This window comes from Mus musculus, chromosome 9 (assembly GCF_000001635.26).
Source record: "Mus musculus strain C57BL/6J chromosome 9, GRCm38.p6 C57BL/6J".
Taxonomy (NCBI): Eukaryota; Metazoa; Chordata; class Mammalia; order Rodentia; family Muridae; genus Mus; species Mus musculus.
The window spans coordinates 18,495,334-18,523,156 of record NC_000075.6 but is presented as its reverse complement, the minus strand read 5'-3'; the positions used below and the strand labels follow the sequence as shown (position 1 = coordinate 18,523,156).

General features: G+C 38.9%; 1 protein-coding gene across 3 annotated transcripts in view; it reads left to right on the top strand.

Moving 5' to 3' along the window:
- Positions 1 to 27,712, top strand: part of Muc16 (mucin 16) — a 179,377-nt gene extending 151,665 nt beyond the window's left edge. For 2 of the 3 annotated variants that reach the window (XM_011242634.1, XM_011242636.1), the window contains exons 74-88: positions 652 to 687; positions 2,165 to 2,230; positions 3,422 to 3,540; positions 3,620 to 3,678; positions 3,809 to 3,981; positions 4,657 to 4,692; positions 10,273 to 10,403; positions 11,558 to 11,625; positions 12,609 to 12,757; positions 14,113 to 14,276; positions 14,589 to 14,656; positions 24,433 to 24,602; positions 25,325 to 25,366; positions 25,679 to 25,758; positions 27,541 to 27,712. In XM_011242634.1, coding sequence (XP_011240936.1) covers positions 652 to 687; positions 2,165 to 2,230; positions 3,422 to 3,540; positions 3,620 to 3,678; positions 3,809 to 3,981; positions 4,657 to 4,692; positions 10,273 to 10,403; positions 11,558 to 11,625; positions 12,609 to 12,757; positions 14,113 to 14,276; positions 14,589 to 14,656; positions 24,433 to 24,602; positions 25,325 to 25,366; positions 25,679 to 25,758; positions 27,541 to 27,639 — 1,460 coding nt within the window. In that variant the 3' untranslated portion in view covers positions 27,640 to 27,712. The remainder of the gene's footprint in view (positions 1 to 651; positions 688 to 2,164; positions 2,231 to 3,421; positions 3,541 to 3,619; positions 3,679 to 3,808; positions 3,982 to 4,656; positions 4,693 to 10,272; positions 10,404 to 11,557; positions 11,626 to 12,608; positions 12,758 to 14,112; positions 14,277 to 14,588; positions 14,657 to 24,432; positions 24,603 to 25,324; positions 25,367 to 25,678; positions 25,759 to 27,540) is intronic. The other variant, NM_001378248.1, reaches the window with a different exon arrangement.
- The last annotated feature ends 111 nt before the right edge of the window (positions 27,713 to 27,823 follow it).

Here is a 27,823-nt window from a genome sequence, read left to right as displayed (position 1 = left end):
ATAAGAAGTAAAGACAGGCAAAGGTGAATTTCCAACAAGTTTATTTCTAATCAGAGTTTTGATGATTTGAGCTTTCATTCAATCACTATATTTTGGAAATCACAAAATAAATGTAGGGTATTATCCTTCATGAAGGACACAACTTATATGCTTCATTATGTTGTCTGCTCAATAGTACCAACATCTAAGTCAAATATTAAGCTTGGCACTAGAGGCAAAGAGGTTACATATGCATTTTGTCTCAATGTAAACTATAGTGAAGTACAGATTTATTTTAGCATTTTATTATTCAAATGGAAATGGAATAACCACATGCAGAAAGTACTCAGTAAATACCAATTAAATGAGTAGGTAGGAGGAGAGTAGAATGGAAGATGACAGGGTATATAAAAATAGAGAGTGAGGCATATCAATAGATCTTAGGAAAGCCTCTTGTTAAGAAAGTACTCTAAAGGTGGTAAGAAAATGTTGGATGGCTGAAATGGCAATAAATTCTTCTTCATGATGACATTTATGTCAGATCTTGGAACAGTATTAGATGCTGAATAAGTATATGCAAAGACAAGCATACAAATTTGTTCCACACATACCAAGGCATGGTGTGTGGGATCATGTTGCTTCTCCCCATTATGAGTGTCTTTTTTGTTATAGGTTATAATGAACATGGTGTAGAAGAACTTTATACAGGTATGTATCAATTTGCCCTATCTAGGTGTTGGTACATACAGGTCTCTTCGTTTCTAAAAGAAACTTTCCTAAATACAAGCCGGTCTCTTGAGTGGACAAAGGACTAGTGGAAGAAAATTCACTGTCCTTGGCCTCTTCCTTGAATTTCAGCACAGGTGCTAGATTCCTGATTTTTCTTCCCTCCTCTTGATTGAAGAAAGATGTTTTACAAGCTTTGTCTATAGAATTATGGGGCTGAGTTCAGATAAAATCTGTAGTTTATGTCTTCTTATACAAATAATTGTCTCCTAGTAGGAGCTTCATTATCAAGTTCAAAGTCCTGATGGCTACTTAAGTGGTTTGGTAAAAATTTTACATTCTCTTTTTCAGTAGTCCATTTTTCTATCTTTCTAGCTATTTTTTTTACTATTATTCTTTATTCATTCATCCTCAGACACTATATTTCCATCCAGCTATCCATCCATCCATATATCTACTTGTCTATCCTCCTATCCATTTCCTTGTTCATTTTCATGTATTACCTTCATTCCTTTTTTCCTTCAAATATTTATTGTTTAATCCATTTTACCTCCTGTATCATCTACCAATATTTCTATCTATTTGACTACTTATCTTTCTTTAATTAATTCTTTGCTTTCTAGTAATACATGGACATACCCACCTAACCAACCAGCCAGCTAAAAAAAAAATAACCACCCATCAACACTGTCAATACACTGTCAATTTTTCCATCCATCTACAAATCTGTCTTCTTCTGTCTGTATGCCTACTTGGAATTATTCCTTTCTGTCTTTTCTTCTCCTGGATATCTGCTCACCCATCAATCCATTAACCTATCCTCTTATCCATTCATCTATGCACTCAATTATATATACACCCGTAACCCATGTGTTTAATCATTTCTCTATAAATCTGTCAGTTTATCTATTAATCTATTTACATTCTATGTCCAGTTGTCTTCTTGGTAGTTGTGCCCTTCAACCTTCCTTGTTCTCTACATGCATCTGTCCATCCATCCATTCATCTATCCATATATCCACCCGCAGCTATCCTCCTTTCATCCATCACACACACACACACACACACACACACACATCCACATGTCCATCTATCATTATGTTCGTATATTTACCTATTCTTCCTTAGTCCTTATCTCCCTTCCATCACTCTTTATTTTTATTCTTGAATTTGTTTTGATTATCAATTTGTCTTTCATCCTTCTACTCATTCATTTATCTCTTCTACATTTTTCACTTCCCATTCATCTAGCCCATTTTCTTATCCTCTCCTGCTATTGATTGTCACTATCTTGAAAGAATTTTATTCAAAGACTTGTTCCCCCTTAGTTCAGGCAATCACTCTTTTCTTCATTCTTATGTATGATCCACCTGAAAATGGTTTTTATGGTTAGAAGGCTGAAGGAAGGTTCTCCAATTATGTGAAGTCTCTATCCATCTTGATGATAATGTTTCCTCAGCTCCAGAGTCACCTAGCACCATTGTGCCTTCTTCATCAACATTTGTGAAAGGAGAACCCACTGTGGGTATGTTGAAGCTCTTTTTGATATCCTAGATAAGATTTCCATTCCATATCTTCACTACCTAACTTCCACATGACAGATAAAACTAGGATGTAAATATCCTATGGTAAAGTCCATTATAATAATAATAATAAGTCTAGCAATTAATTCAGATGATGCCCTCCATGCAAGCACCAGACACTGAGTTAACAGTTACAGTATGAGGAGGAATTTTAGTGGGAGAAGAGTCATATAGCATAATATGAAGAAGAAATGACTTTTTGGAGAAAGCTTCACCTGAACTAAGTCTCTCAAGGTGGGTAGGAGTGACTCAGATAAATAAGTCATAGAGTATTTTCTAGGAGTACCCTATCAGTGATGGTTCAATGGACCACACTGACAAAATGTGTTAATAGAATCAAGAAATTGAAGCAAGAAAGCTGAGCTCCCAGTATAGATTCTGTATGTCTCATTCAGTATACACAGTGACATGCTAGTAGTTGTGGAATGAATAAGTAACTAATGATAAAAGGTCACTAGAAAACAGATTAAAAGGGGGATTGAATGCCAAACAAGAAGATTCATCCAGGGACTAGGGAGATTGCTCAGTGGTTAAAGTGCTTCCCACACTAATATCACAACATGGTAGCCTATCTGTAATCCCAGCATTTGGAAAGACAAGAAAGAGGGCTCTTGTCAAAGCTGACAAGCTAGTCTTGTCAATAGTGTAAAGTCTAGTTTCGGTAAGAAATATGTAAAGTTCAGAGAAAACAAGGAAGACATTTAGTATCATATAAATATGTATGTGTAAAACAAAGCTACAGTAAACTAAACTTGAATTTGATATTGCAAATTCAAAAGAGTCATGAGTAATCCTAGAGTTCATGTAGTTTTGGTAAGATTTCTATTCTATAAAGATTTTTCTACTGGTATGCATAGGTGACATCCTTTAGACAAAACATCCAATAAGTATCTTAGGATGTTAGCATGGAAAAGAGAGGATAATTCCTAAATGTGATGATGAATCATAGAGAATACATGTGAAGAACATTCAGAAAAGATCCTTGGTGTGACATGGAGATGACAAGCTGTTCAGGTTCTTTCTTGGATGGGAACATTGTAAGTGGTCATGCAATGTGAAAGGAGATGACTTGATGACGGTTAAGAGTTCAAAATAATCCCAGGTAAACTACAACTGTGGTTCTCTTCCTGTAGCTATGGGGAATTTGAAGACTTTCACACTCAATTTCACCATCTCCAACCTCCCATACTCAACAGACATGAGTAGTGGCTCAGCCATGTTCAATTCCACTGAAAGGATACTGCAGCACCTGGTAAGATGCTCATACTGACAACACTGAGTTTGATAAAACCTATTCTGTTTTTCACCACCTCTTTCCTTCCTTTTTCCAGATTAGACCCTTGGTCCAGAATGAATCCCTTTACTCAAATTGCAGACTGGCTTCCCTCAGGTAATTTGACTTTTTGTCTGTTTTTTAGGAATAGTCATCCCTTATTGTGATTCTCTTGGTTGGTCTCCTTCTCTGGACATTATAAGTGTTAGGATCTCTCTATAATGTCTATATATCCCTTTCTCTTCAGGCCTAAGAAGAATGGAACAGCCACTGGGGTGAATGCTATTTGCTCCTATCACCAAAACCCAGACCATCCTGAGCTTGACACTCAGGAGCTGTATACAAAGCTGACCCAGCTGACCCAAGGAGTCACCCAGCTGGGCAGCTACATGTTGGACCAGAATAGTATCTATGTCAATGGTTAGTGTGGTCTGCAGTTTGCTGTGGAGTGTTTTCAAGCATCCTTTAATTTTCTTCTACACCTGCCAAAGTTACTGGTGGTGTCTGTCTGATCTTAGTATATCCAGGTTTTTTGGTATTTCTTCAAATAATTGAAAGGCACATGCAAATAATTAAGTAGCAATTAGATGGCAGGAGTTTTAATTCAAAAGCCAAGCAAAATATTCAGACCAGCTAAACTGCAAGAAAGCAGTAAGCTGAAGTTAGATTTAACATTGTCTCAAGGCTCCTTTCTGCAGGACCTTGAGGAAGATGAATTGTTTGTTAGGGGTAGGTTGCAGCTGCCTTCCTGTTTTGACTGTTATGTATGTCATATAAACCTTTGCTCACTGTGACTGTACTTTTGAATGACAAATTTTATTTCAATCATGTTCATGTACATTCATGTATAGGCATAAGGTGGTAAACAGAACATTTTCCCTAAAAGTACATGCATACATCTAAAAACAGTTTGGGCTGGATTGGTATATGTTTGCCCACAAATGGTAATTAACAGGCAGTGGCTAGTATACTAGTAAGAAATTGTGATGGTGGAGTCTGGAAAGGAATATGTTTGTAACTTGACACAGGTCAGGTCCCTGGTTGCTAAACTATTCTCACAATGCCTCACCAATACCTCTCCTCCCTATCTTCTAGGTTACACTCACCAGACTGCAGAAACTACATCTAGTGGTGAGTGACCCCATACCAAACCTCCCTTTACTACCATTTGGGGGTTGGGGGAACAACAGTTTCTGCCCATATCTCCAACCATTCAGGAGGGAAGGAGCTAGAAACATAAACTGGGGTATCACTGCAGTAAAACAAGCTGTGAATCAAATCTACTTTATTGGAGGGAATCAGCAAATCATCAATAAATGCCGATTATGTAGCTAAAAATTATTTTACGCACTTTTAGTCCTTAATATTTGGAAAGGTGGGACAGAAAGATTATTTAAACCAATAGGTTTGAGGTCATCTTGAGAAACAGGAAGATGAGATATTACAATATGTTGTTTCCATGGTGGGTAGACAGTAAGTCTATAATTCAAAGTCTATAATTAAGAATGCAGGCATCTACCTTAAGAACTAAGAAAACCATCATCAAAAGTGTTTGATTGTCCTGAACCTGTATTACAATGAATATTTCATGACCTTATTCTAATTCCTTCTCTCTCTATAGACACAGTTAACCTGTATATTGGTTGTAAAATAATGGCCTCTCTTATGGACAAAGAGCCACCGTCAATAATTATTGGTTTTTCTGAACCTGCATTTGCAATGAATATTTCATGAACTTACTATAAATCCTTCTCACTATAAAATAAAGTTAGCTCATATGTTGGTTGTAGTATAATACTCCTCCATAAGTTGTCACAAGGAGGGCAAATAAATAGCAAGAAATTTATTGACAAAATTAATATCAATTTTTTGCACTTCTTTTTTGTATTTTCTTTTATTTCCTTTGATTTTTTATTGCATTATGATGAGAAAAGATACATAGTTTCAATTTATCTGAATTTGTTAACATTTAAAAACATATTTTAAGTAAATAGACTTACATCACATTCTTCTTTCCCTTTTGTACCACAGCTCCTCCTAGAGAGCACCCCCTCACTTCAAAACCTGCAATACATTTCTTTTTTTAATCATATTCTTTAAAATTTATAAAATATTGTAGCAATAAAAATGAGTATTAAAAAAGTTGTTTGATATAAAACAACAATTAATTGAACAGTCTTATGTAGGTATTTGTCTACAGCCAATACTGAAAATATATACTTTTTCTCAATATAAATTTTAAATAACTCCAAATATATTAACTATATGATAATTAAAAAATAATATAGCACTATTCGATTTTTAATGGATATAAATAGATAGTCTTTTGTTTGTTTGTTTGGTTGGTTGGTTGGTTTTGTTTTTAGTAGAGCTTAAAATCTTGGCTTACTGTGGTACAAACACAAAATAAGAACAGGATTTGGAGGTTGGAGTTCATTGTAATAAGGCTGTACTTGAATGTCCCTCACATCACCACACGATTTTATCTCCATAGTAGCTAAGAGTTGACAGTTCTGCTGCACCAAGGAATGAATTGTAGGTGCAATTTTTGGATACAGATTCCCTGCTACAGTCAAAGCTATTTGATGACTTAAGTGATTGTCATCATTCTCAGCCCACAGGGAACAGAAGACATTCATTTAAGAAATGGTGTGTGTAGTAATATGTTCTATCCATGAATTCATTCATCCACTGTTTCAATGAAAAATGGTGCTGCTTGGAGGGTGGCACAGACGTTAGGTGAGGGTAAGACTCTGGTTCATTGGCTGTGATTATTTTGAAAAGCATTCATCACAGAATAACAGTAACTTATAAAGCCCTCTTCTTTAAATTTGGTACAATAATTATAAATATCACGCAAAGCCTTCAGTCTCACTCTTTGCTCTCTTAAAAGCCACCACACAAAATAATTGTCTACATTTCTTTTAGGTGTATAAATAATTTTGAAATACGTAAGCTGTCCTGAAAACCATAGTATAGTGTAAAAATATCAAATAAACAATCCTACTTATAGAGAGGCTGAGATAGGAGAAGCACGATTTCACCATTATGTGGCACACAACAAGACCCTGTTATGTACAAACAAGAAGAAAGTATGTATGGATTGTACAATATTGGATCTATTTCTCCCATTACCAAATTAGAGAGGCCACATGATGACAGCTGACAAATTTCTAATTCCTTATATTTTTGAACTTCAATCAATTAGGATATGTTGGTAATATTACTTCATATTAAGAGCTAGATATTAAGGAAAAGTGACTGTTACTTCCTGTTAATTTTCTCGTTAGAGGTGGAATTATGTTTGTGTGGGTTTGTTGAAAGATTACTTTCTTGCTTCTTCCTGGGTGTAGTTTTACTCCTTGTGTTTGTTTTCCATCTATTATCCTTTGTAGTGTTGTATTTGTGGAAAGATATAAATTTGGTTTTGTCATTGAATATCTTGTTTTCTCCATCTATGGGGATTCAGAGTTTGGCTGGGTATAGTAGCCTGGGCTGGCATTTGTGTTCTCTTAGGGTCTGTATGACCTCTGCCCAAGATCTTCTGGATTTCAGAGTCTCTGGTAAGAAATCTGGTGTAATTCTGATAGGTCTGCCTTTATATCTTACTTGACCTTTTTCCCTTACTGCTGTTAATATTCTTTCTTTAATTAGTGCATTTGGTGTTTTGAATATTATGTGACGAGAGGAATTTCTTTTCTGGTCCTGTCTATTTGGAGTTCTGTAGGCTTCTTATATGTTCATGGGCATTACTTTCTTTAGGTTAGGGAGGTTTTCTTCTATAATTTTGTTGAAGATATTTACTGGCCCTTTAAGTTGGGAATCTTCACTCTCTTCTATACCTATTATTCTTAGGATTGGTCTTCTCATTGTGTCCTGGATTTTCTGGATGTTTGTTTTGAGGAGGTTTTTTATTTTTGCACTTTTCTTTGACTGTTGTGCCAATGTTTTCTATGGTATTCTGCACCTGAGACTCTCTCTTCCATCTCTTGTATTCTGTTGGTGATGCTTGCTTGCATCTATGATGCCTGATCTCTTTCCTAGGTTTTCTCACCCCAGGGTTATCTCCCTATGTGATTACTTTATTGATTCTATTTCCATTTTTAGATCCTGGATGGTTTTGTTCCTTTCCTTTGCCTGTTTGATTGTGTTTTTCTGTAACTCTTTAAGGGATTTTGGTGTTTCCTCTTTAAGGGCTTCTAGCTGTTTACCTGTGTTTTCCTGTAATTTTTAAAGGGCATTATTTATGTCCTTCTTAATGTCCTCTTTTATCATCTTGAGAAGTGATTTAATATCTGAATCTTGTTTTTCTGGTGTGTTGGGGTATCTAGGACTTGCTACAGTGGGAGAATTGGGTTCTGATGATGCCAAGTAACCTTGGTTTCTGTTGCTTATGTTCTTATGCTTGCCTCCCATCATCTGGTTATCTCTAGTGCTACTTTACCTGGCTATATCTGACTGGAGCCTGTTCTTGCTGTAATCCTGGTTGTGTCAGAACTCCTCTAAGTCAAGCTGTCTCTGTGATCTTGTGATACTGGGTGTGTCCGAGCTCCTGGGAATTAAGCTGCTATTGGGACCTTGAGATCCTGGTGTGACCAAGCTCCTGGGATCCTGGGATCCTGGGCATGTTAGAGCGCCTAGGAGTGAAGCTATCTCTGGGTGTTGTGGGACTGGCTTCGTAGTTTGCACCCAAGGTCTGCTCAGGATACTGGCCCAGACAGACTGGAAGGAACCTGTGCCACTTGTCTAGTGGAGTTCCTGCATGTGTGGGTCCCTCTGGTTCCAGTTACTCTGGTTTTGGGGACAGATGTTGTGTCCTCCTAATATCATCAATTTTAAATTTGATTATTTCCTTGCTTTTACCCTCTGCCTTGTTGAGATTTAAAGAAAAAATAACACTGTATGCATTAAAATAATCTCAGTGATTGTTTGGTATATGCATAGTTTTTGAAATGACTTATTATAATCAAGTTAGTTAACACACACATACCTGCAAATAGTAACTAAAAGAGATATATAGAGACAGAAATGACAAGGAGAACATTTAAAAAACCCTCTCAGAACTGAACCCAGTGACTAATACTTATACTCCCAGTACTCAGGAGCCTGATGCAGGGAGATTGTCATTAATACAAAACCAGCTTGACCTATATAGTATGCTCCAGGACAACCTAGAAGACAGAGTGAAATTTTGTCTCAATAAAACCAAACCAAGCATCCTCTATCTAAAAGCTTAAGCATATAGTGATAAAAAAGAGAAAAGAGATGCTTCACAATAATTTTCAGAACTTTACCTTATAACAAAACTTTTGTATATTTAATGTTTTAATAAATATAATTTTAAGTGGCCCATGGAAACAAAATATGTTGCTAGCATGTTCTAGGGAAATCATGTTTCTATTCATTTTTTGTATTGGGCAATGTTTAAATGACACTAAATATATCCAGCTCCCTGTTTACCATTTTTAGCATAAAAATAAAACTCTTTTAAAATCTTTTCCCTTTTCTAAAGTTTACAGTTCAATGTCATTATCTAAAGTCACTATCAGTGTAGCAATGCCAGAGTTTCTTTTGTGCCCACATAGCTGAAACTGAAGATTAGTATCAATCTTTCTCTAGCCTCTGCCCTTATCCAAACCTCTAGTCATCTATTTTCCCCATCCTCTTCTCTTGCCCAAGCCTCTAGTCATCTCCTGTCTCCAATCCTCTTCCTTTGCCCAAGCCTCTAGTCATCCCGTATATTTCCAACTTCTATTAAATCACATCTAGTCTGCAACTGTTTGTGAGAAGTGTCCTTAAGTTCCCACAAATGAGAAATCATTTTCTTTCTGTGGCATTATCTATCCATCAATTAATGGACACTTTAATTGAGAAACCATGCCTTTTGATCATCAGTTCCCATCTCTCTCTCTCTCTCTCTCTCTCTCTCTCTCTCTCTCTCTCTCTCTCTCTCCCTCTCTCTCTCTCTCTCTTACACACACACACACACACACACAGAGAGAGAGAGAGAGAGAGAGAGAGAGAGAGAGAGAGAGAGAGAGATTCATTGTCTTTGATTTTTTTCTAATCAGAATTGTTTTGGAAATTGTATGCAATAATTTTGTAAAATAATTACTCCACTTATAAATGAGATCATATGGTAATTTCACATGATATAATAGCCTTCAAGCTGATTCATGATAAACTTTAATTCAAGATTCAGGGTCTAACATACATTCTTTTTGGGGAAAGGATCATTGACTCTTCCATATGGAGCTCCTTTTTGTTAATAGGTCTCACTTGAGCAGCAGTGTGTTATAGGCACTTAGAGGAATGGTGAGACAAGAATGGATTCCTCAAAGAGAATCTGATATGGTAGAAATGTACTTAGTACATTTCTGACAAGACATTGAACAAGATAGGTGTGTATACTTTCATCAAGATCAACTGTGTTGGGTTCCTGAAGCATAAATGGGAATTTTCTGGGCAAAGAAGGCAGAAGCACATTCCACAAAATAGATCCTGGGTAAACAAAAAGAGAAATTTATGAGTAATATGAGTCTTTGTAAAAGTCCATTTCTCCCTACTTTTGAGTAATGTTGCATTTGTGAGCTCTCTCTTTCTTAGCATGCATGCCTACTTTAGGTTTATTCTCATAGCATGTAGAGGTTTTCAATGCAACTCTAGACCTGTACAAAGAACTAAGGGTCTTTTCTTCCTCTGATACTGTAGGCTATGTGCCACTGAATATAACCATACAGGGCAAGTACCAGCTAAACTTCTGCATCATCAACTGGAACCTTAACAACACAGACCCAACATCTTCAGAATATATTACCCTAGAGAGGGACATCGAAGACAAGGTGAAATCACTTTCTAATCTCCCATCCTTCCCTTCCCTGAGTACCCCTATCATTACTCCATCTGACTGATAACTACCAAGTAATCATTTTAACTTTTTGACTTTGCTGATGTGTTCCCACTTCTCCAGTGTTTTCAATGGTACAGTTTAGGTGTGTGGTCTATTTCCAGGCACACAAACTGAGGCTCATGGAGAAGCACCAGGAAGGCTGCTGAGATGGCTCAGAGAGTAAAATACTTGTTGGAAAAATCTAATGTCCAGGGTTTGATCCCTAGAACACATCTAATGGTAAAAGCAAAGAAGTCCATAAAGTTGGACTCTGACCTCCAGATATGCACCACAGCATACACACAAGATACAAATAAATAAAACTTTTAAAGTACCAGGCATGGTGGCACATGCCTTTAATCCCAGCACTCAGGAGGCAGAGGCAGGCAGATTTCTGAGTTCGAGGCCAGCCTGGTCTATAAAGTGAGTTCCAGGACAGCCAGGGCTATACAGAGAAACCCTGTCTCGAAAAAACTAAAAAAAAAAAAAAAATTAAAGGTGTCTTTGTCTTATGTTAGATTTCTAGATTGTAAAAAATGCCTGGAACAAAGAGCTTACCAAAGGAAGGTTTTTTTCAACTGATTGCTGGGCTCAGCCATCTCTATTACTTTGGACCTTAAGTGAGGTATGAGACATGAGATGTGAGACATGACAATGGCTGGAGTGTGTGTAAGGCAGTGCTACTCCTATGTAAGGAATCTGGGACACGACTCTGTCTTTCAACAGCACACTCCCAATGAATTATCTCCTCCAAGCCTCCAAGTAAACATCTTTCTTTACAGTTTCCACTACTTCCCAATCATTCATTTAACTATAACTACCTCAATAGATTAGTCCATCAAAAGGTCCAATCATTATTATCTAGTCACATGCATAACCTTGACATTGCTGCAGTAGAGATTGGGCCTTCAACACATGAGCCTCCCCCAAAGGACATTTCAGATCCAAACTGTACCAGCTATGTAATGTCTGGAGGGATACAGTAGGTTGAGGCAGAGTAAGTATTTGAACTATGTTCCCAGATTCATATATGTTCCATTGTTTATGGTGATCTCTTCACCCCCATGGTTGATCTCTCTAACCAATCCTCTTTACTCTTCCTTTTAGGTCACCACACTCTACACAGGCAGCCAGCTAAAAGAAGTCTTCCAGTCTTGCCTGGTCACCAACATGACGTAAGTTCTAGAGGTTGGAATCTGACTGATCTGCCTCCATAAATTTAACAATAATAGGATAGATCTGGGGGAACACTTTTTGCCACAGAATTCAAATTAAACATGATAACTATATTTATCCCAGACAATCCTCCCTATTGAATACTGTCATGCATGATCATCTCATTAAATTCTCTCATAGATCTCTATGGGTTGGGTACAATAGTAATTTGACAGAATCTGGGCCTCAGATAAATTAATATCCTAAGGACTACCAACATGAGATTTAAGCTCTGGTCTTAGGGAAGGAACAAAGATGCCTGTGCTTGAGAAGTGCTGGCTCATCTAACAGGACTTGCAATGCTTCCAAAGTTCAGTGCCTTTGGTATTCCTTTAATTGTATGTGTGTGTGTGGTATATGTGAGTGGTGTATTCACTAGTATGTAGATGCACAGGCATGGGCAAAGGCCAGAAAAGAGTATCAGATATCATACTATATCACTCTCTACCTTATTATCTTGAGCCAGGGCATCTCATAGAACATAAAGTTAGGCTTGCAGCCAGGAAGACCCAGAAATCTTCTTATTTAGCCTGGAGAATGCTGGGGTTATAGGACTATGCACAGCATGCCCAGACTTTTTATGTGGTCTGAACTCAGTTACTTGTGCTTATGATATGAGTTTTCCTATGCAGTGAGTCATCTCTACAGCCCCACCTCTGAAATTTAACATGAAAATAATTATAAAAATACATTTCACCAGAGAGATGGAAGACACTTTTTAAGGTTCTTAATACATATCAAGTGTTTAAGATATGTTGTTATTGCTATTGTAGTTCAGCTTATTTTCTAAAAAACATATTTCCTAGAAAAATAGTACCTAGAGTTTCTGAGTATTCTGGATAACCCCAATCCTTATTCACAGATCTTTGAGTCTTTAAAAGTAGCAGTTTGTAACACTGCTAGGTTTGATTGCTATCTGAATTCCTGTGGTCTCTGTTCCTAGGTCTGGCTCCACAGTGGTCACTCTTGAGGCACTGTTCTCCTCTCATCTGGATCCCAACCTTGTGAAGCAAGTCTTCTTGAATAAGACACTGAATGCCTCCTCCCACTGGCTGGGTGCCACCTACCAGTTGAAAGATCTGCACGTGATAGGTACAAATGGTGATGCTAGTTTCATAAGTGGAAGCAATAGGATCAATCTGGTGAAAGCAAAGGGCTGTTGAGTATTAATGAAATACAGGTATAAAGGAGGATTTCTGGAGGTGCATGCTAATCATTCCTGGTTATGATTCACCTAAAGGAAGGAAGAAGGGAATATGAAGCAAATACACCTAAACAGTTTATTTTATTTTGTAGATAAACTTTGTGTGTATGTGGTGTACATGTTGTGGATGGAGAAGTTGGTATTAGGTGTCTTTCTATATTGTGCTCCACCTTAGTTTTTGAAACTTTATCTGAAGCTCACAATCCAAACATACACGCTGGTCAGTAAGTTCCAACTATTTTACTGCATCCTTTTCTCCAGTGCTAGGATTACAGTACCTGCTGTACCTCACTTACTTAATATAATATTTATTAATGTTTTGAAAACTGCATTCATATACTATATTTTGATCATATTCACCCCTACTCCACCCTCAACTCCTTACACATTCAACCTCATCGTATACCCCTCCCAATGTAATATTCTCTTTAATTTTTCATAACCCATCAAGACCAATTTGTGATGCTCATATAGGCGTGGATGTGAGGCCACCTACAGGAATATGATGAATCACACTCTTAAAAAAAAAGTGACTCTCTCTCTCCTTTAACTGCCAGGCTCCTCAACTAAGAATGGAGGTCTGTGAGACCCTCTCCTCTCTGTGCTTGGATATTTACTGGACTGGTCTTATACAGGTCTTCTGAAGACAAACACAGCTGCTGTCAGTTGTTACGTACAGCAGTACTATTATGTCTAGAGCATGCTGTTTTGTTCCATCCTTGCTGACCTCTAGCACTTAGTCTTTCCACCCCTTCTTTCACAGTGATCCCTAAGCCTTGCAAGGGCAGTGTGTGTGTGTGTGATATAGATGTCCCATTTGTGGCTGAACACTCTAGAGAAATGTATTGTCTGTACTTTGATCTTTCATGAATTGCAGTAAGTATTATCATTGTTTACTGTGAAAATAACTTCTCTAGTGAGGTCTGAAGGTAGCAGTAAGCTATACGTAGGGAGATATGAATTTAGAAAGCAGTATGGTACTATATAAGCTTAGAAGAATAATAGCTGTAGGTCATTGCTCACAGTTTTTATGTGGTTGTTAGGGATTCAAACTGAGGTCTTCATGCTTGCATGGTGAAGACATACTGATGAGCCATCTCCTTAGCACCCATTTGTAAACTGAGATGAGTTGCCTACTTCTTTGGGTGTTCGTATGAATGATGAATGGCTAAGTGATTGTTGACAAGTAATTGATAGGAAGTTCTCTCTCTCTCTCTCTCTCTCTCTCTCTCTCTCTCTCAAGACATGAAGACATCCATTCTTCTGCCAGCAGAAATACCAACAACCAGTTCCAGTTCTCAGCATTTCAACCTGAACTTCACCATCACCAACCTACCCTATTCCCAAGACATAGCCCAGCCAAGCACCACCAAATACCAGCAAACCAAAAGAAGTATTGAAAATGCGGTGAGAATGGTGTAGCTTATCCACTTCACACCCGGGCAGAGAGTGACTATGAACACTGGGTCAGTGGGCAATTTTTAAAATATAAGAGTCCCTAAAGACACATTTTTAACCCAGTTATAAACTGAGAAGAACACATAGATACTCAGTAGCTAGCAAATGATGCTACAGCTATGACATACACTGGAACAAGACATCCTATACTTGGGCTTTCATTTATCAATGAAGTCATAGATTGGAAAGTATACTCAAGGGCTATTTCTTTGACAGTGGACCACAGGGTTCTGACCTAGGAAACATTATCCTGTTTTTCAGCTCAATCAGCTTTTCAGAAACAGCAGCATCAAGAGTTACTTTTCTGACTGTCAAGTATTAGCCTTCAGGTAAGTGCCAATTCAGGATCAAATGACCCTGAGGATTTCTAGGCCTCAACCTCATTATACAACTAAATGTGACCTAGAATTTCTGCCCCTCCCCCCACCTCTTGTGTAGAGTGCTTGGATTAGAGTCGTGCACCATCAAATCTGAGAAATTCCTAATGTGCAGACATCTCTTTACAGTAAAACTGTAACCTGGGGAACAGTCATGTAACAATATTCCCCTCTGCTGGCCTTGTCAAGGATAGCAACCACAGTGTGGTTTCAAAAGATGGATCAGTGTTTGCTAGGCCCCAGCATAGTCTCATAAGAGACAGCTATATCTCAGCAGAATCTTACTAGTGTGTGCAATGGTGTCAGCGTTTGGAGGCTGACTATGGGATTGATCCCCAGGTATGGCAGTCTCTAGATGGTCCATCCTTTCATCTCAGCTCCAAACTTTGTCTCTGTAACTCCTTCCATGGGTAACAAAACACTTTGGTCTTCGTTCTTCTTGAGTTTCATGTGTTTTGAAAATTGTATCTTGAGACAGCCGGCCACCGTCCGGACCAGAGGACAGGTGTCCGCCTGGCTTGGGACGTGGCCTCAGCCTCAGCAGCAGCGGTCGCCATCTGGGTTCCGGGACTCCGCAGGACCTAGGAAATTAGTCTGAACAGGTTAGAGGGTGCGCTAGAGAACCGGACAGCTTCTGGGACAGGCAGAAGCACAGAGCCGCTGAGGCAGCACCCTTGGCGGGCCGCAGACAGCCGGCCACCTTCCGGACCAGAGGACAGGTGTCTGCCTGGCTTGGGAGGCGGCCTCAGCCTCAGCAGCAGCGGTCGCCATCTTGGTTCCAGGACTCCCTGGAACATAGGAATTTAGTCTGCACAGGTGAGAGTCTAAACCACAGAAGCTGACAGCTTCTGGGAACTGCCAAAGCAACACAGCTTCTGAGAGAGGCCCTGTTTTGGGCCTTCTTCTTCCACCAGGAGGAGGTCCAAAAACAAGATATCTGCGCACCTTCCCTGCAAGAGAGCTTGCCAGCAGAGAGTGCTCTGAGCACTGAAACTCAGAGGAGAGAATCTGTCTCCCAGGTCTGCTGAGAGACGGTAACAGAATCACCAGAAGAACAATCTCTAAACAGAGTCAACTATAACTACTAACTCCAGAGATTACCAGATGGCGAAAGGTAAACGTAGGAATCCTACTAACAGGAACCAAGACCACTCACCATCATCAGAACCCAGCACTCCCACTTCGCCCAGTCCAGGGCACCCCAACACACCCGAAAACCTAGACCCAGATTTAAAAGCATATCTCATGATGATGGTAGAGGACATCAAGAAGGACTTTAATAACTCACTTAAAGAAATACAGGAGAACACTGCTAAAGAGTTACAAGTCCTTAAAGAAAAACAGGAAAACACAATCAAACAGGTAGAAGTCCTTACAGAAAAAGAGGAAAAAACATACAAACAGGTGATGGAAATGAACAAAAACATACTAGACCTAAAAAGGGAAGTAGACACAATAAAGAAAACTCAAAGTGAGGCAACACTGGAGATAGAAACCCTAGGAAAGAAATCTGGAACCATAGATGCCAGCATCAGCAACAGAATACAAGAGATGGAAGAGAGAATCTCAGGTGCAGAAGATTCCATAGAGAACATCGGCACAACATGGAAAATGCAAAAAGATCCTAACTCAAAACATCCAGGAAATCCAGGACACAATGAGAAGAACAAACCTACGGATAATAGGAGTGGATGAGAATGAAGATTTTCAACTCAAAGGACCAGCAAACATCTTCAACAAAATTATTGAAGAAAACTTCCCAAATATAAAGAAAGAGATACCTATGAACATACAAGAAGCCTACAGAACTCCAAATAGACTGGACCAGAAAAGAAATTCCTCCCGACGCATAATAATCAGAACAACAAATGCACTAAATAAAGATAGAATACTAAAAGCAGTAAGGGAAAAAGGTCAAGTAACATACAAAGGCAAGCCTATCAGAATTACACCAGATTTTTCACCAGAGACTATGAAAGCCAGAAGAGCCTGGACAGATGTTATACAGACACTAAGAGGACACAAATTCCAGCCCAGGCTACTATACCCAGCCAAACTCTCAATTACCATAGATGGAGAAACCAAAGTATTCCACGACAAAACCAAATTCACACATTATCTCTCCACGAATCCAGCCCTTCAAAGGATAATAACAGAAAAAAAAAAAAAAACCAATACAAGAACAGGAACAACGCCCTAGAAAAAACAAGAAGGTAATCCCTCAACAAACCTAAAAGAAGACAGCCACAAGAACAGAATGCCAACTTTAACAACAAAAATAACAGGAAGCAACAATTACTTTTCCTTAATATCTCTTAATATCAATGGTCTCAACTCCCCAATAAAAAGACATAGACTAACAAACTGGCTACACAAACAAGACCCAACATTTTGCTGCTTACAGGAAACTCATCTCAGAGAAAAAGATAGACACTACCTCAGAATGAAAGGCTGGAAAACAATGTTCCAAGCAAATGGTATGAAGAAACAAGCTGGAGTAGCCATCCTAATATGTGATAAGATTGACTTCCAATCCAAAGTCATCAAAAAAGACAAGGAGGGGCACTTCATTCTCATCAAAGGTAAAATTCTCCAAGAGGAACTCTCAATTCTGAATATCTATGCTCCAAATACAAGGGCAGCCACATTCATTAAAGAAACTTTAGTAAAGCTCAAAGCACACATTGCACCTCACACAATAATAGTGGGAGACTTCAACACACCACTTTCACCAATGGACAGATCATGGAAACAGAAACTAAACAGGGACACACTGAAACTAACAGAAGTGATGAAACAAATGGATCTGACAGATATCTACAGAACATTTTATCCTAAAAAAAAAGGATATACCTTCTTCTCAGCACCTCATGGTACCTTCTCCAAAATTGACCACATAATAGGTCACAAAACAGGCCTCAACAGATTCAAAAATATTGAAATTGCCCCATGTATCCTATCAGATCACCATGCACTAAGGCTGATCTTCAATAACAAAAAAAAATAACAGAAAGCCAACACTCACGTGGAAACTGAACAACACTCTTCTCAATGATACCTTGGTCAAGGAAGGAATAAAGAAAGAAATTAAAGACTTTTTAGAGTTTAATGAAAATGAAGCCACAACGTACCCAAACCTTTGGGACACAATGAAAGCATTTCTAAGAGGGAACTCATAGCTCTGAGTGCCTCCAAGAAGAAATGGGAGAGAGCACATACTAGCAGCTTGACAACACATCTAAAAGCTCTAGAAAAAAAGGAAGCAAACTCACCCAAGAGGAGTAGACGGCAGGAAATAATCAAACTCAGGGGTGAAATCAACCAAGTGGAAACAAGAAGAACTATTCAAAGAATTAACCAAACGAGGAGTTGGTTCTTTGAGAAAATCAACAAGATAGATAAACCCTTAGCTAGACTCACTAGAGGGCACAGAGACAAAATCCTAATTAACAAAATCAGAACTGAAAAGGGAGACATAACAACAGATCCTGAAGAAATCCAAAACACCATCAGATCCTTCTACAAAAGGCTATACTCAACAAAATTGGAAAACCTGGACGAAATGGACAAATTTCTGGACAGATACCAGGTACCAAAGTTGAATCAGGATCAAGTTGACCTTCTAAACAGTCCCATATCACCTAAAGAAATAGAAGCAGTTATAAATAGTCTCCCAGCCAAAAAAAGCCCAGGACCAGACGGGTTTAGTGCAGAGTTCTATCAGACCTTCAAAGAAGATCTAATTCCAGTTCTGCACAAACTTTTTCACAAGATAGAAGTAGAAGGTACTCTACCCAACTCATTTTATGAAGCCACTATTACTCTGATACCTAAACCACAGAAAGATCCAACAAAGATAGAGAACTTCAGACCAATTTCTCTTATGAATATCGATGCAAAAATCCTCAATAAAATTCTCACTAACCGAATCCAAGAACACATTAAAGCAATCATCCATCCTGACCAAGTAGGTTTTATTCCAGGGATGCAGGGATGGTTTAATATACAAAAATCCATCAATGTAATCCACTATATAAACAAACTCAAAGACAAAAACCACATGATCGTCTCGTTAGATGCAGAAAAAGCATTTGACAAGATCCAACACCCATTCATGATAAAAGTTCTGGAAAGATCAGGAATTCCAGGCCCATACCTAAACATGATAAAAGCAATCTACAGCAAACCAGTAGCCAACATCAAAGTAAATGGAGAGAAGCTGGAAGCAATCCCACTAAAATCAGGGACTAGACAAGGCTGCCCACTTTCTCCCTACCTTTTCAACATAGTACTTGAAGTATTAGCCAGAGCAATCCGACAACAAAAGGAGATCAAGGGGATACTAATTGGAAAGGAGGAAGTCAAAATATCACTTTTTGCAGATGATATGATAGTATATACAAGTGACCCTAAAAATTCCACCAGAGAACTCCTAAACCTGATAAACAGCTTCGGTGAAGTAGCTAGATATAAAATTAACTCAAACAAGTCAAAGGCCTTTCTCTACACAAAGAATAAACAGGCTGAGAAAGAAATTAGGGAAACAACACCCTTCTCAATAGTCACAAATAATATAAAATATCTCGGTGTTTCTCTAACTAAGGAAGTGAAAGATCTGTATGATAAAAACTTCAAGTCTCTGAAGAAAGAAATTAAAGAAGATCTCAGAAGATGGAAAGATCTCCCATGCTCATGGATTGGCAGGATCAACATTGTAAAAATGGCTATCTTGCCAAAAGCAATCTACAGATTCAATGCAATCCCCATCAAAATTCCAACTCAATTCTTCAACGAATTAGAAGGAGCAATTTGCAAATTCATCTGGAATAACAAAAAACCTAGGATAGCAAAAACTCTTCTCAAGGATAAAAGAACCTCTGGTGGAATCACCATGCCTGACCTAAATCTTTACTACAGAGCAATTGTGGTAAAAACTGCATGGTACTGGTATAGAGACAGACAAGTAGACCAATGGAATAGAATTGAAGACCCAGAAATGAACCCACACACCTATGGTCACTTGATCTTCGACAAGGGAGCTAAAACCATCCAGTGGAAGAAAGACAGCATTTTCAACAATTGGTGCTAGCACAACTGGTTGTTATCATATAGAAGAATGCGAATCGATCCATACTTATCTCCTTGTACTAAGGTCAAATCTAAATGGATCAAAGAACTTCACATAAAACCAGAGACACTGAAACTTATAGAGGAGAAAGTGGGGAAAAGCCTTGAAGATATGGGCACAGGGGAAAAAATTCCTGAACAGAACAGCATGTGCTGTAAGATCGAGAATTGACAAATGGGACCTAATGAAACTCCAAAGTTTCTGCAAGGCAAAAGACACCGTCAATAAGACAAAGAGACCACCAACAGATTGGGAAAGGATCTTTACCTATCCTAAATCAGATAGGGGACTAATATCCAACATATATAAAGAACTCAAGAAGGTGGACTTCAGAAAATCAAATAACCCCATTAAAAAATGGGGCTCAGAACTGAACAAAGAATTCTCACCTGAGGAATACCGAATGGCAGAGAAGCACCTGAAAAAATGTTCAACATCCTTAATCATCAGGGAAATGCAAATCAAAACAACCCTGAGATTCCACCTCACACCAGTCAGAATGGCTAAGATCAAAAATTCAGGTGACAGCAGATGCTGGCGAGGATGTGGAGAAAGAGGAACACTCCTCCATTGTTGGTGGGATTGCAGGCTTGTACAACCACTCTGGAAATCAGTCTGGCGGTTCCTCAGAAAATTGGACATAGTACTACCGGAGGATCCAGCAATACCTCTCCTGGGCATATATCCAGAAGATGCCCCAACTGGTAAGAAGGACACATGCTCCACTATGTTCATAGCAGCCTTATTTATAATAGCCAGAAGCTGGAAAGACCCAGATGCCCCTCAACAGAGGAATGGATACAGAAATTGTGGTACATCTACACAATGGAGTACTACTCAGCTATTAAAAAGAATGAATTTATGAAATTCCTAGCCAATTGGATGGACCTGGAGGGGATCATCCTGAGTGAGGTAACACATTCACAAAGGAACTCACACATTATGTACTCACTGATAAGTGGATGTTAGCCCAAAACCTAGGATACCCAAGATATAAGATACAATTTCCTAAACACATGAAACTCAAGAAAAATGAAGACTGAAGTGTGGACACTATGCCCCTCCTTAGAAGTGGGAACAAAACACCCTTGGAAGGAGTTACAGAGACAAAGTTTGGAGCTGAGATGAAAGGATGGACCATGTAGAGACTGCCATATCTAGGGATCCACCCCATAATCAGCATCCAAACGCTGACACCATTGCATACACTAGCAAGATTTTATCGAAAGGATCCAGATGTAGCTGTCTCTTGTGAGACTATGCCGGGGCCTAGCAAACACAGAAGTGGATGCTCACACTCAGCTAATGGATGGATCACAGGGCTCCCAATGGAGGAGCTATAGAAAGTACCCAAGGAGCTAAAGGGATCTGCAACCCTATAGGTGGATCAACATTATGAACTAACCAGTACCCCGGAGCTCTTGACTCTAGCTGCATATGTATCAAAAGATGGCCTAGTCGGCCATCACTGGAAAGAGAGGCCCATTGGACACGCAAACTTTATATGCCCCAGAACAGGGGAACGCCAGGGCCAAAAAGGGGGAGTGGGCGGGTAGGGCATTGGGGGTGGGTGGGTATGGGGGACTTTTGGTATAGCATTGGAAATGTAAATGAGCTAAATACCTAATAAAAAATGGAAAGAAAAAAAAAGAAAATTGTATCTTATATCTTGGGTATTAAACACAGAAGTGGATGCTCACAGTCAGCTATTGGATGTATCACAGGGCCCCCAATGGAGGAGCTAGAGAAAGTACCCAAGGAGCTAAAGGGGTCTGCAAATCTATAGGTGGAACAACAATATGAACTCACCAATACCCCCTGGAGCTCGTGTCTCTAGCTGCATATGTATCAGAAGATGGCCTAGTCGGCCATTAGTAGAAAAAGAGGCCCATTGGTCTTGCAAACTTTATATGCCTCAGTACAGGGAAATGCCAGGGCCAAGAAGTGGGAGTGGGGGGAGGGGAGAGGAGTGGGGGGGAGGGTATGGGGGACTTTTGGAATAGCATTGGAAATGTAAATGAAGAAAATACCTAATTAAAATAAAATAAAATAAAATAAAAAAATTTTTAAAAAGATCACCTCTGTACAAGCAAGTCTCTATGTTGACTGGTTAAAAAACAAAACAAAACAAAAACAAACAAACAAAAAAGATGGATCAGTAGGTAAAATGCTTCCCTTGCAAGCATGAAGACCTATAGACTCAATGGAAAACCCTGGCACGGACTTCTGAATCTGTTGCCCTAGAGCTGGGCTTGGAGAGTGAATCATTTTTCTCAATTTCTTGATTCAGAGCTTAAACAAATAGCTGATTTTATGAAGCCTACCAGATATGATGGTGATTCATAGGAGTGCCAAAGAATCTAGACTAGAACTATAGCAAATATATACTTATATTAAAATTAGCAATATTCAAACAAGCTAGATTTTATTTGACTAACCTGGATTTAAACACAAAATAGTTGATTTGTGGATAAGAGGAATGAATAGTCAAGAACCACCACATGGAGCCAGGAATGAAGGCAGATCTATAATTCCAGGACCACTTTCCCAGGAGAACTAGGGTTCTAATTTGTGAGTTTAGACTCATTAACAAAGCAGTGTTTTAAAGAACTAAGAAGGCAACCTCGGAAGTAGTTTATTTAATTTAGAAAGAAAAACAACACTGTAGGCAATGTGTAAATCCTGACACATGCCAGGAGGAATAAGAAGAGGAAAAGAAAAATCTATGCTTTTTGAGACAAGTTAAGCCTTAGCAGGTCTTCAAGCCGTATGGAAAGTGTGTGTGCCACAAAGCTTAAATGATGTCTTCAGAGAAAGAATAAGAAAGCTCAGATTGTCAGAGAAAGATGCTTAGGATTTTGCCTGGCATTCAAAAAATACATAGAAAAGGAAAAGGTAGTTTTTAAAACTAGAACCTAGAAAAGCTAACAGTGACCAAAATATATGATACTCATATAGGAAATGGTCAAAAAATAATAATATATCTTTAAAAAAAGAAAACATCTCACTATGTGGCCATGGATATCCTGGAACTTACTATGTAGACCAAGTTGGCCTCAAACTCAAAGAGATTCACCAACCTTTGTGTACCAACTGCTGGGATTAAAGGTGTATACCACTATGCCTGGTCCTGTATAAAATTCTTAAAGAATTAATTAAAATATATTTTAAATATATCAGTGATGGTTGTAATTGTTTAAATAAGAATGGCCCCCATCGACTCATAGATACATATGTGTAGTTGATCATATTCACTCATCATTTCTCTGTTAACTCATCCCTGATTCACCCTTACCCCTCCAATCTTTGTAACCTCTCTTCTTAAAGTCCAGTATATGCTCCACATGTATTCATGTGTGGGAACTAGCAACTGGAGTGTGGTCAATCTACCACACCCTTAAAAAATGGGCCCTCCTCAGAAGCCATCAACTTCCAGTTCGTCTTCAGCTAGGGGTGGAGACTTGTGAGCCCCTCCCATTCATGTTGGAATGTTGACTGGCTTGATTTTGTGCAGGTCTTGTGCAGACAACCTATGAGTTCATGAGTGTTGCAGTCCTGTTAAACAAGAAGACTCTGGTTCAATATTCTCCATTCTCTAATTTATACTGTCTTTCTGTTTCCTCTTTCATGATGGTTCTTGAGTCTTGAGGAAAATGCATGCGATATAGATGTCCAATTTGTAGCTAAGCTTGCTACAGAGTCTTACTGTACTTTGATCAATTGTAGATTTCTGTGTTAACTGCCATCCATCCACTTCACAAAGAAACATTTCTGATGAGATCTGATAACTCCAGTCATCTAGGAGGAGATACATAAATTTATATGGCAGGTTTTTAACTATGTCCATTTAGAAAAATAATTGTAGTGGGGTTCAATCTTGGGGGCTATAAGCTCCATAGCTGTGGGTTCTTGGCCAGTTTTTCAACACCAAGCATGTTTCCTCCTGTAGAACAAGCAGGGTTTATATCTAGTTGTATAGGAATTGGTTACCCCCATACCATTTGTGCCATTATTGAACCCATGGGAAACTCTTGCCATACTGGGTCACAACTTAGTAGGACTGCTAGTGATGCCTCCTACCCCAGTCTCCCCCTGCTAGAAGCCTGCATGACTCTGAAAGATAGCCATTAGGGAGGAATCTTCCTGTTCCATTCCAGCTTGATTTCTCCATGTTTTATGAAAAAATTATGTGGTACCTTCAAAATAAAGTCTTAGCCTGGCTTGATCTTGTGTAAGCTCCTTGTAGACAATCACAGCAGCTGTGAATTTCTGAATGTAGTTATCCAGTTACATCTGGAAATACTGTTTCAGAGCCCTCCTCAATGACCTCTGGCTCTTACAATCTTTTTGCCATTATACAATGATCACAGATCCTTAGTAAAAAGAATTCTCTACACATGACTCATTTTGGCCTTGCCACAGTGTAAGTATTCAGTACCAGCATGACATATCTAATACCTGTATCAGAAAGTACAGGTGCCAAGTGTTGACATTTTTGAACAAAATTCCCAAAGAAAAAGTGGGTAATCTTTAATCAAGGGGTAATCTATAATCAAGATAAAATAACAAACCTCCTTTTTCATCCTCTGTACCCTCTCAGGTCTGTCTCCAACAACAACAACCACACAGGGGTAGATTCCCTATGTAACTTCTCACCATTGGCTCGGCGAGTAGACAGAGTTGCTATCTATGAGGAATTCCTTCGAATGACGCACAATGGTACCCAGTTGCTGAACTTCACACTGGATAGGAAGAGTGTCTTTGTGGATGGTAAGGCACCCTGGTCAGTGTAGGCAGAATGGCATTCCCAGCCAGAGGTTCTAGATAGATTTCTTCTCTTTCTCAAGGTATAATATGTGATGTCTAAATGATTTTAGATTTTGAATGAAAATGTTAAATGAAACAGGGGTAGTAAATGGTAATTAATTGTAAATATTATCTTATATGGATAAAATATAAATAGTTAAATTTAAGCAGTATATTATTACACTATTCTGTCTACTTCTCTATTTTTCTGGAAAGCTTTATTTAAAAGAATAGCCAGGCATAGTGTTGTATGTCTTTTGTCTAAGTTCTATATAGACAGAGGCAGGTAGATCTCTGTGAGTTCAAGGCCAGCCTTGTGTAAATAGTGACTTTTAGACCAGCTTGTGTTAATTAATGAGACTCTGTCACAAAGGAACAAAACTTTAAAAATAGAAATGAAAGAATAAAGTATGGCTAAGGGTGTATCTCAACAGTGTACAACTCCCCTCCCATGTTTAAGACCTTGGATTTTACACTGAGCTTCAAAAAGAAGACTGGCCAGGCATGATGGCACATGCCTTTAACCCCAGCACTCAGTAGGAAGCTGCAGGCAGATCTCTGAGTTCAAGGTCAGTCTGGTTTACAAAGAGAATCTCAGGAAAACCAGGGCTACACAGAGAAACCTCATCTTGAAATACATAAGTAAGAAAGACATATTCACATGCACTCTCCATTTTTTTTCCCAGGGTATTCTCAAAACAGAGATGATGATGTGATGAAGAATTCTGGTAAGGTTCAGAATGACCCATGCCCGAGTATCACAGGAAGCACCTCCTCTGTAATCTCGTCATAGAATGCTGTGTCCGGAGGGCCATGATGAAAGAGGGTCAAACTATGGCAAAGACTGTTGAGGAGGAGTGCACAGACATAGTTTTTGTCCTGCTTGAGACCCATACAGGAAGAAGTGGGATATAGAGTCATGTTATTGAACCACTAAGCTGTATCCACAGATTCATACCCAGCATCAGGCTATACATGGCTCAGAAAAAAATTGCAAGGATGTGGCAATGGAGCGTTCACTCCAGTATTTGTCTCCTCAGGTCTTCCTTTCTGGGCTATCATTCTCATCTGCTTGGCGGTACTACTGGTACTCATCACGTGCCTGATGTGCTGTTTCCTGGTGAGCCAGAAAATAGGGGGAGGGGGTTGTCCTGTATTATCAACACTGAGTGGTTTAGAACTTTTAAACAGGCAAACCTGTTTGGTCTAAGATCCTACCTTAGATATTTCTGAAATACATATTACATTAACTGTACTCAGCATTCTACAGTGGATCTGAATATTCTAACATTAGCCACTAGTGAAAGACACACAAGGAATGATTTAGAAAAATGAATAAATGATAACTAGAAGACTGAGACTAGTAAGTGCTGATGAAGATATGAAGTAACAGGAACTCTTACTAAGACCTAGTGGAATATAGATTGGTCATTTCTTTGAGAGTTATATTTACTTGCCATAAGACACAACCATCCCAATCTTAATAATTTACACAAGAACTCACTGATAAGTGGATATTAGCCCAGAAACTTAGAATATCCAAGATACAATTTGAAAAACACATGAAACTAAAGAAGGAAGACCAAAGTGTGGATACTTCACTCCTTCTTAGAACGGGGAACAAAATACCCATGGAAGGAGTTACACAGACAAAGTTCAGAGCTAAAACTGAAGGAAAGACCATCCAGAGACTGTTCCACCCGGGGATCCATCCCATATACAACCACCAAACCCAGACACTATTGCATATGCCAGAAAGATTTTTCTGACAGGACCCTGACATAGCTCTCTCTTGTCAGGCTATGGCAATGCCTGGCAAATACAGAAGTGGATACTCACAGTCATCTATTGGACGGAACCACAGGGTCCCTAACGAAGGAGCTAGAGAAAGTACCCAAGGAGCTAAATGGGTCTGCAACCCAATAGGAGGAACAACAATATGAACTAACCAGTACACCACAGAACTGTGTCACTGTGTCTCTAGTTGCATATGTAGCAGAGGATGGCCTAGTCGGCCATCAATGGGAGGAGAGGCCCTTGGTATTGCAAAGATCATATGCCCTAGTACAGGGGAATACCAGGGCCAGGAAGCAGGAGTGGGGGGATTGGAGAGCAGGGCAGGGGGAGGGTACAGAGGGATTTGGGGATAGCATTTGAAATGTAAATGAAGAAAATATACAATAAAAAATGCCTTAAAATAATTTATGCAAGAGAAATGAGCATACCTTTCTAAATGACTTGTGCAGGTTCAAACCAGAAAAAAAAATCCAGCACTATAAAAAAGAGAGAGATACAAAGTCTCACCCCCTAGCCAGGAAGATATTTGAAATTAATATACTCTGGTAAAGGAAAAATCATTTTCCTCCAATTGGCTAGCATGAGGTATATCAATCACACTCCAGAAAAGGCCCTATGGCCAGAAGTATTTTTGCCAACACAGAATGAAAGACCTTTGGGGGATGTTTTAAACTTTTTTTGTCTTACTGAGTTTTTGGGTTTTTTTTTTTCTTTTATTTCTTCCTTCTGAAAGAAATTATTATGAATACATGGCAGATAATTAAAAAATTATAGAATCATAAATGATTGAAAGATGATAGATAATCCAGATGCTTAGTAATAGAAGCAGAGAATAGGTTACTGGTGAATTACATGCAATTCTATATGTGATTGAAAAGTAAGTGTTTAATAAATATTAATTAATTCAGGAAGAAGTAAAATAAGAGATATATGGTAGAGTAATAATTGAGACAAGAGCAGGAAGAAGGGGTTTTTCTGAACAGAAAAAGAAAGAGGAAAGATAAACACATTAGGCCTTTGGCTTTGACCGTGTTTTCATTCCTGATGTCTCCTCTACCTGGGGGACTGGCTAATATATTCTTATGGCTTCTGCTGATCCTCACAGGTGACTGTCTGCAGGAGAAAAAAGGAGGGAGACTACCAAGTTCAACGTCATCGTCTAGCTTATTATTTGTCTCACCTGGACCTGAGGAAGTTACAGTGATTCTACCTTCCAGTGATGGCTCTTCCCTAGCAGGGTTCAAAGAATAAATAAACCACATTGGTCAGACTCAGCATCTTTGACTTTCTTGACTTGATCCCTGTGCACGTCCCTGGGGACTGAGAAATGCCTCTCGTTTGTTAAGCTCTAAAGGAGACTGTCCATTGTGGTCTGTACCCACATAGTA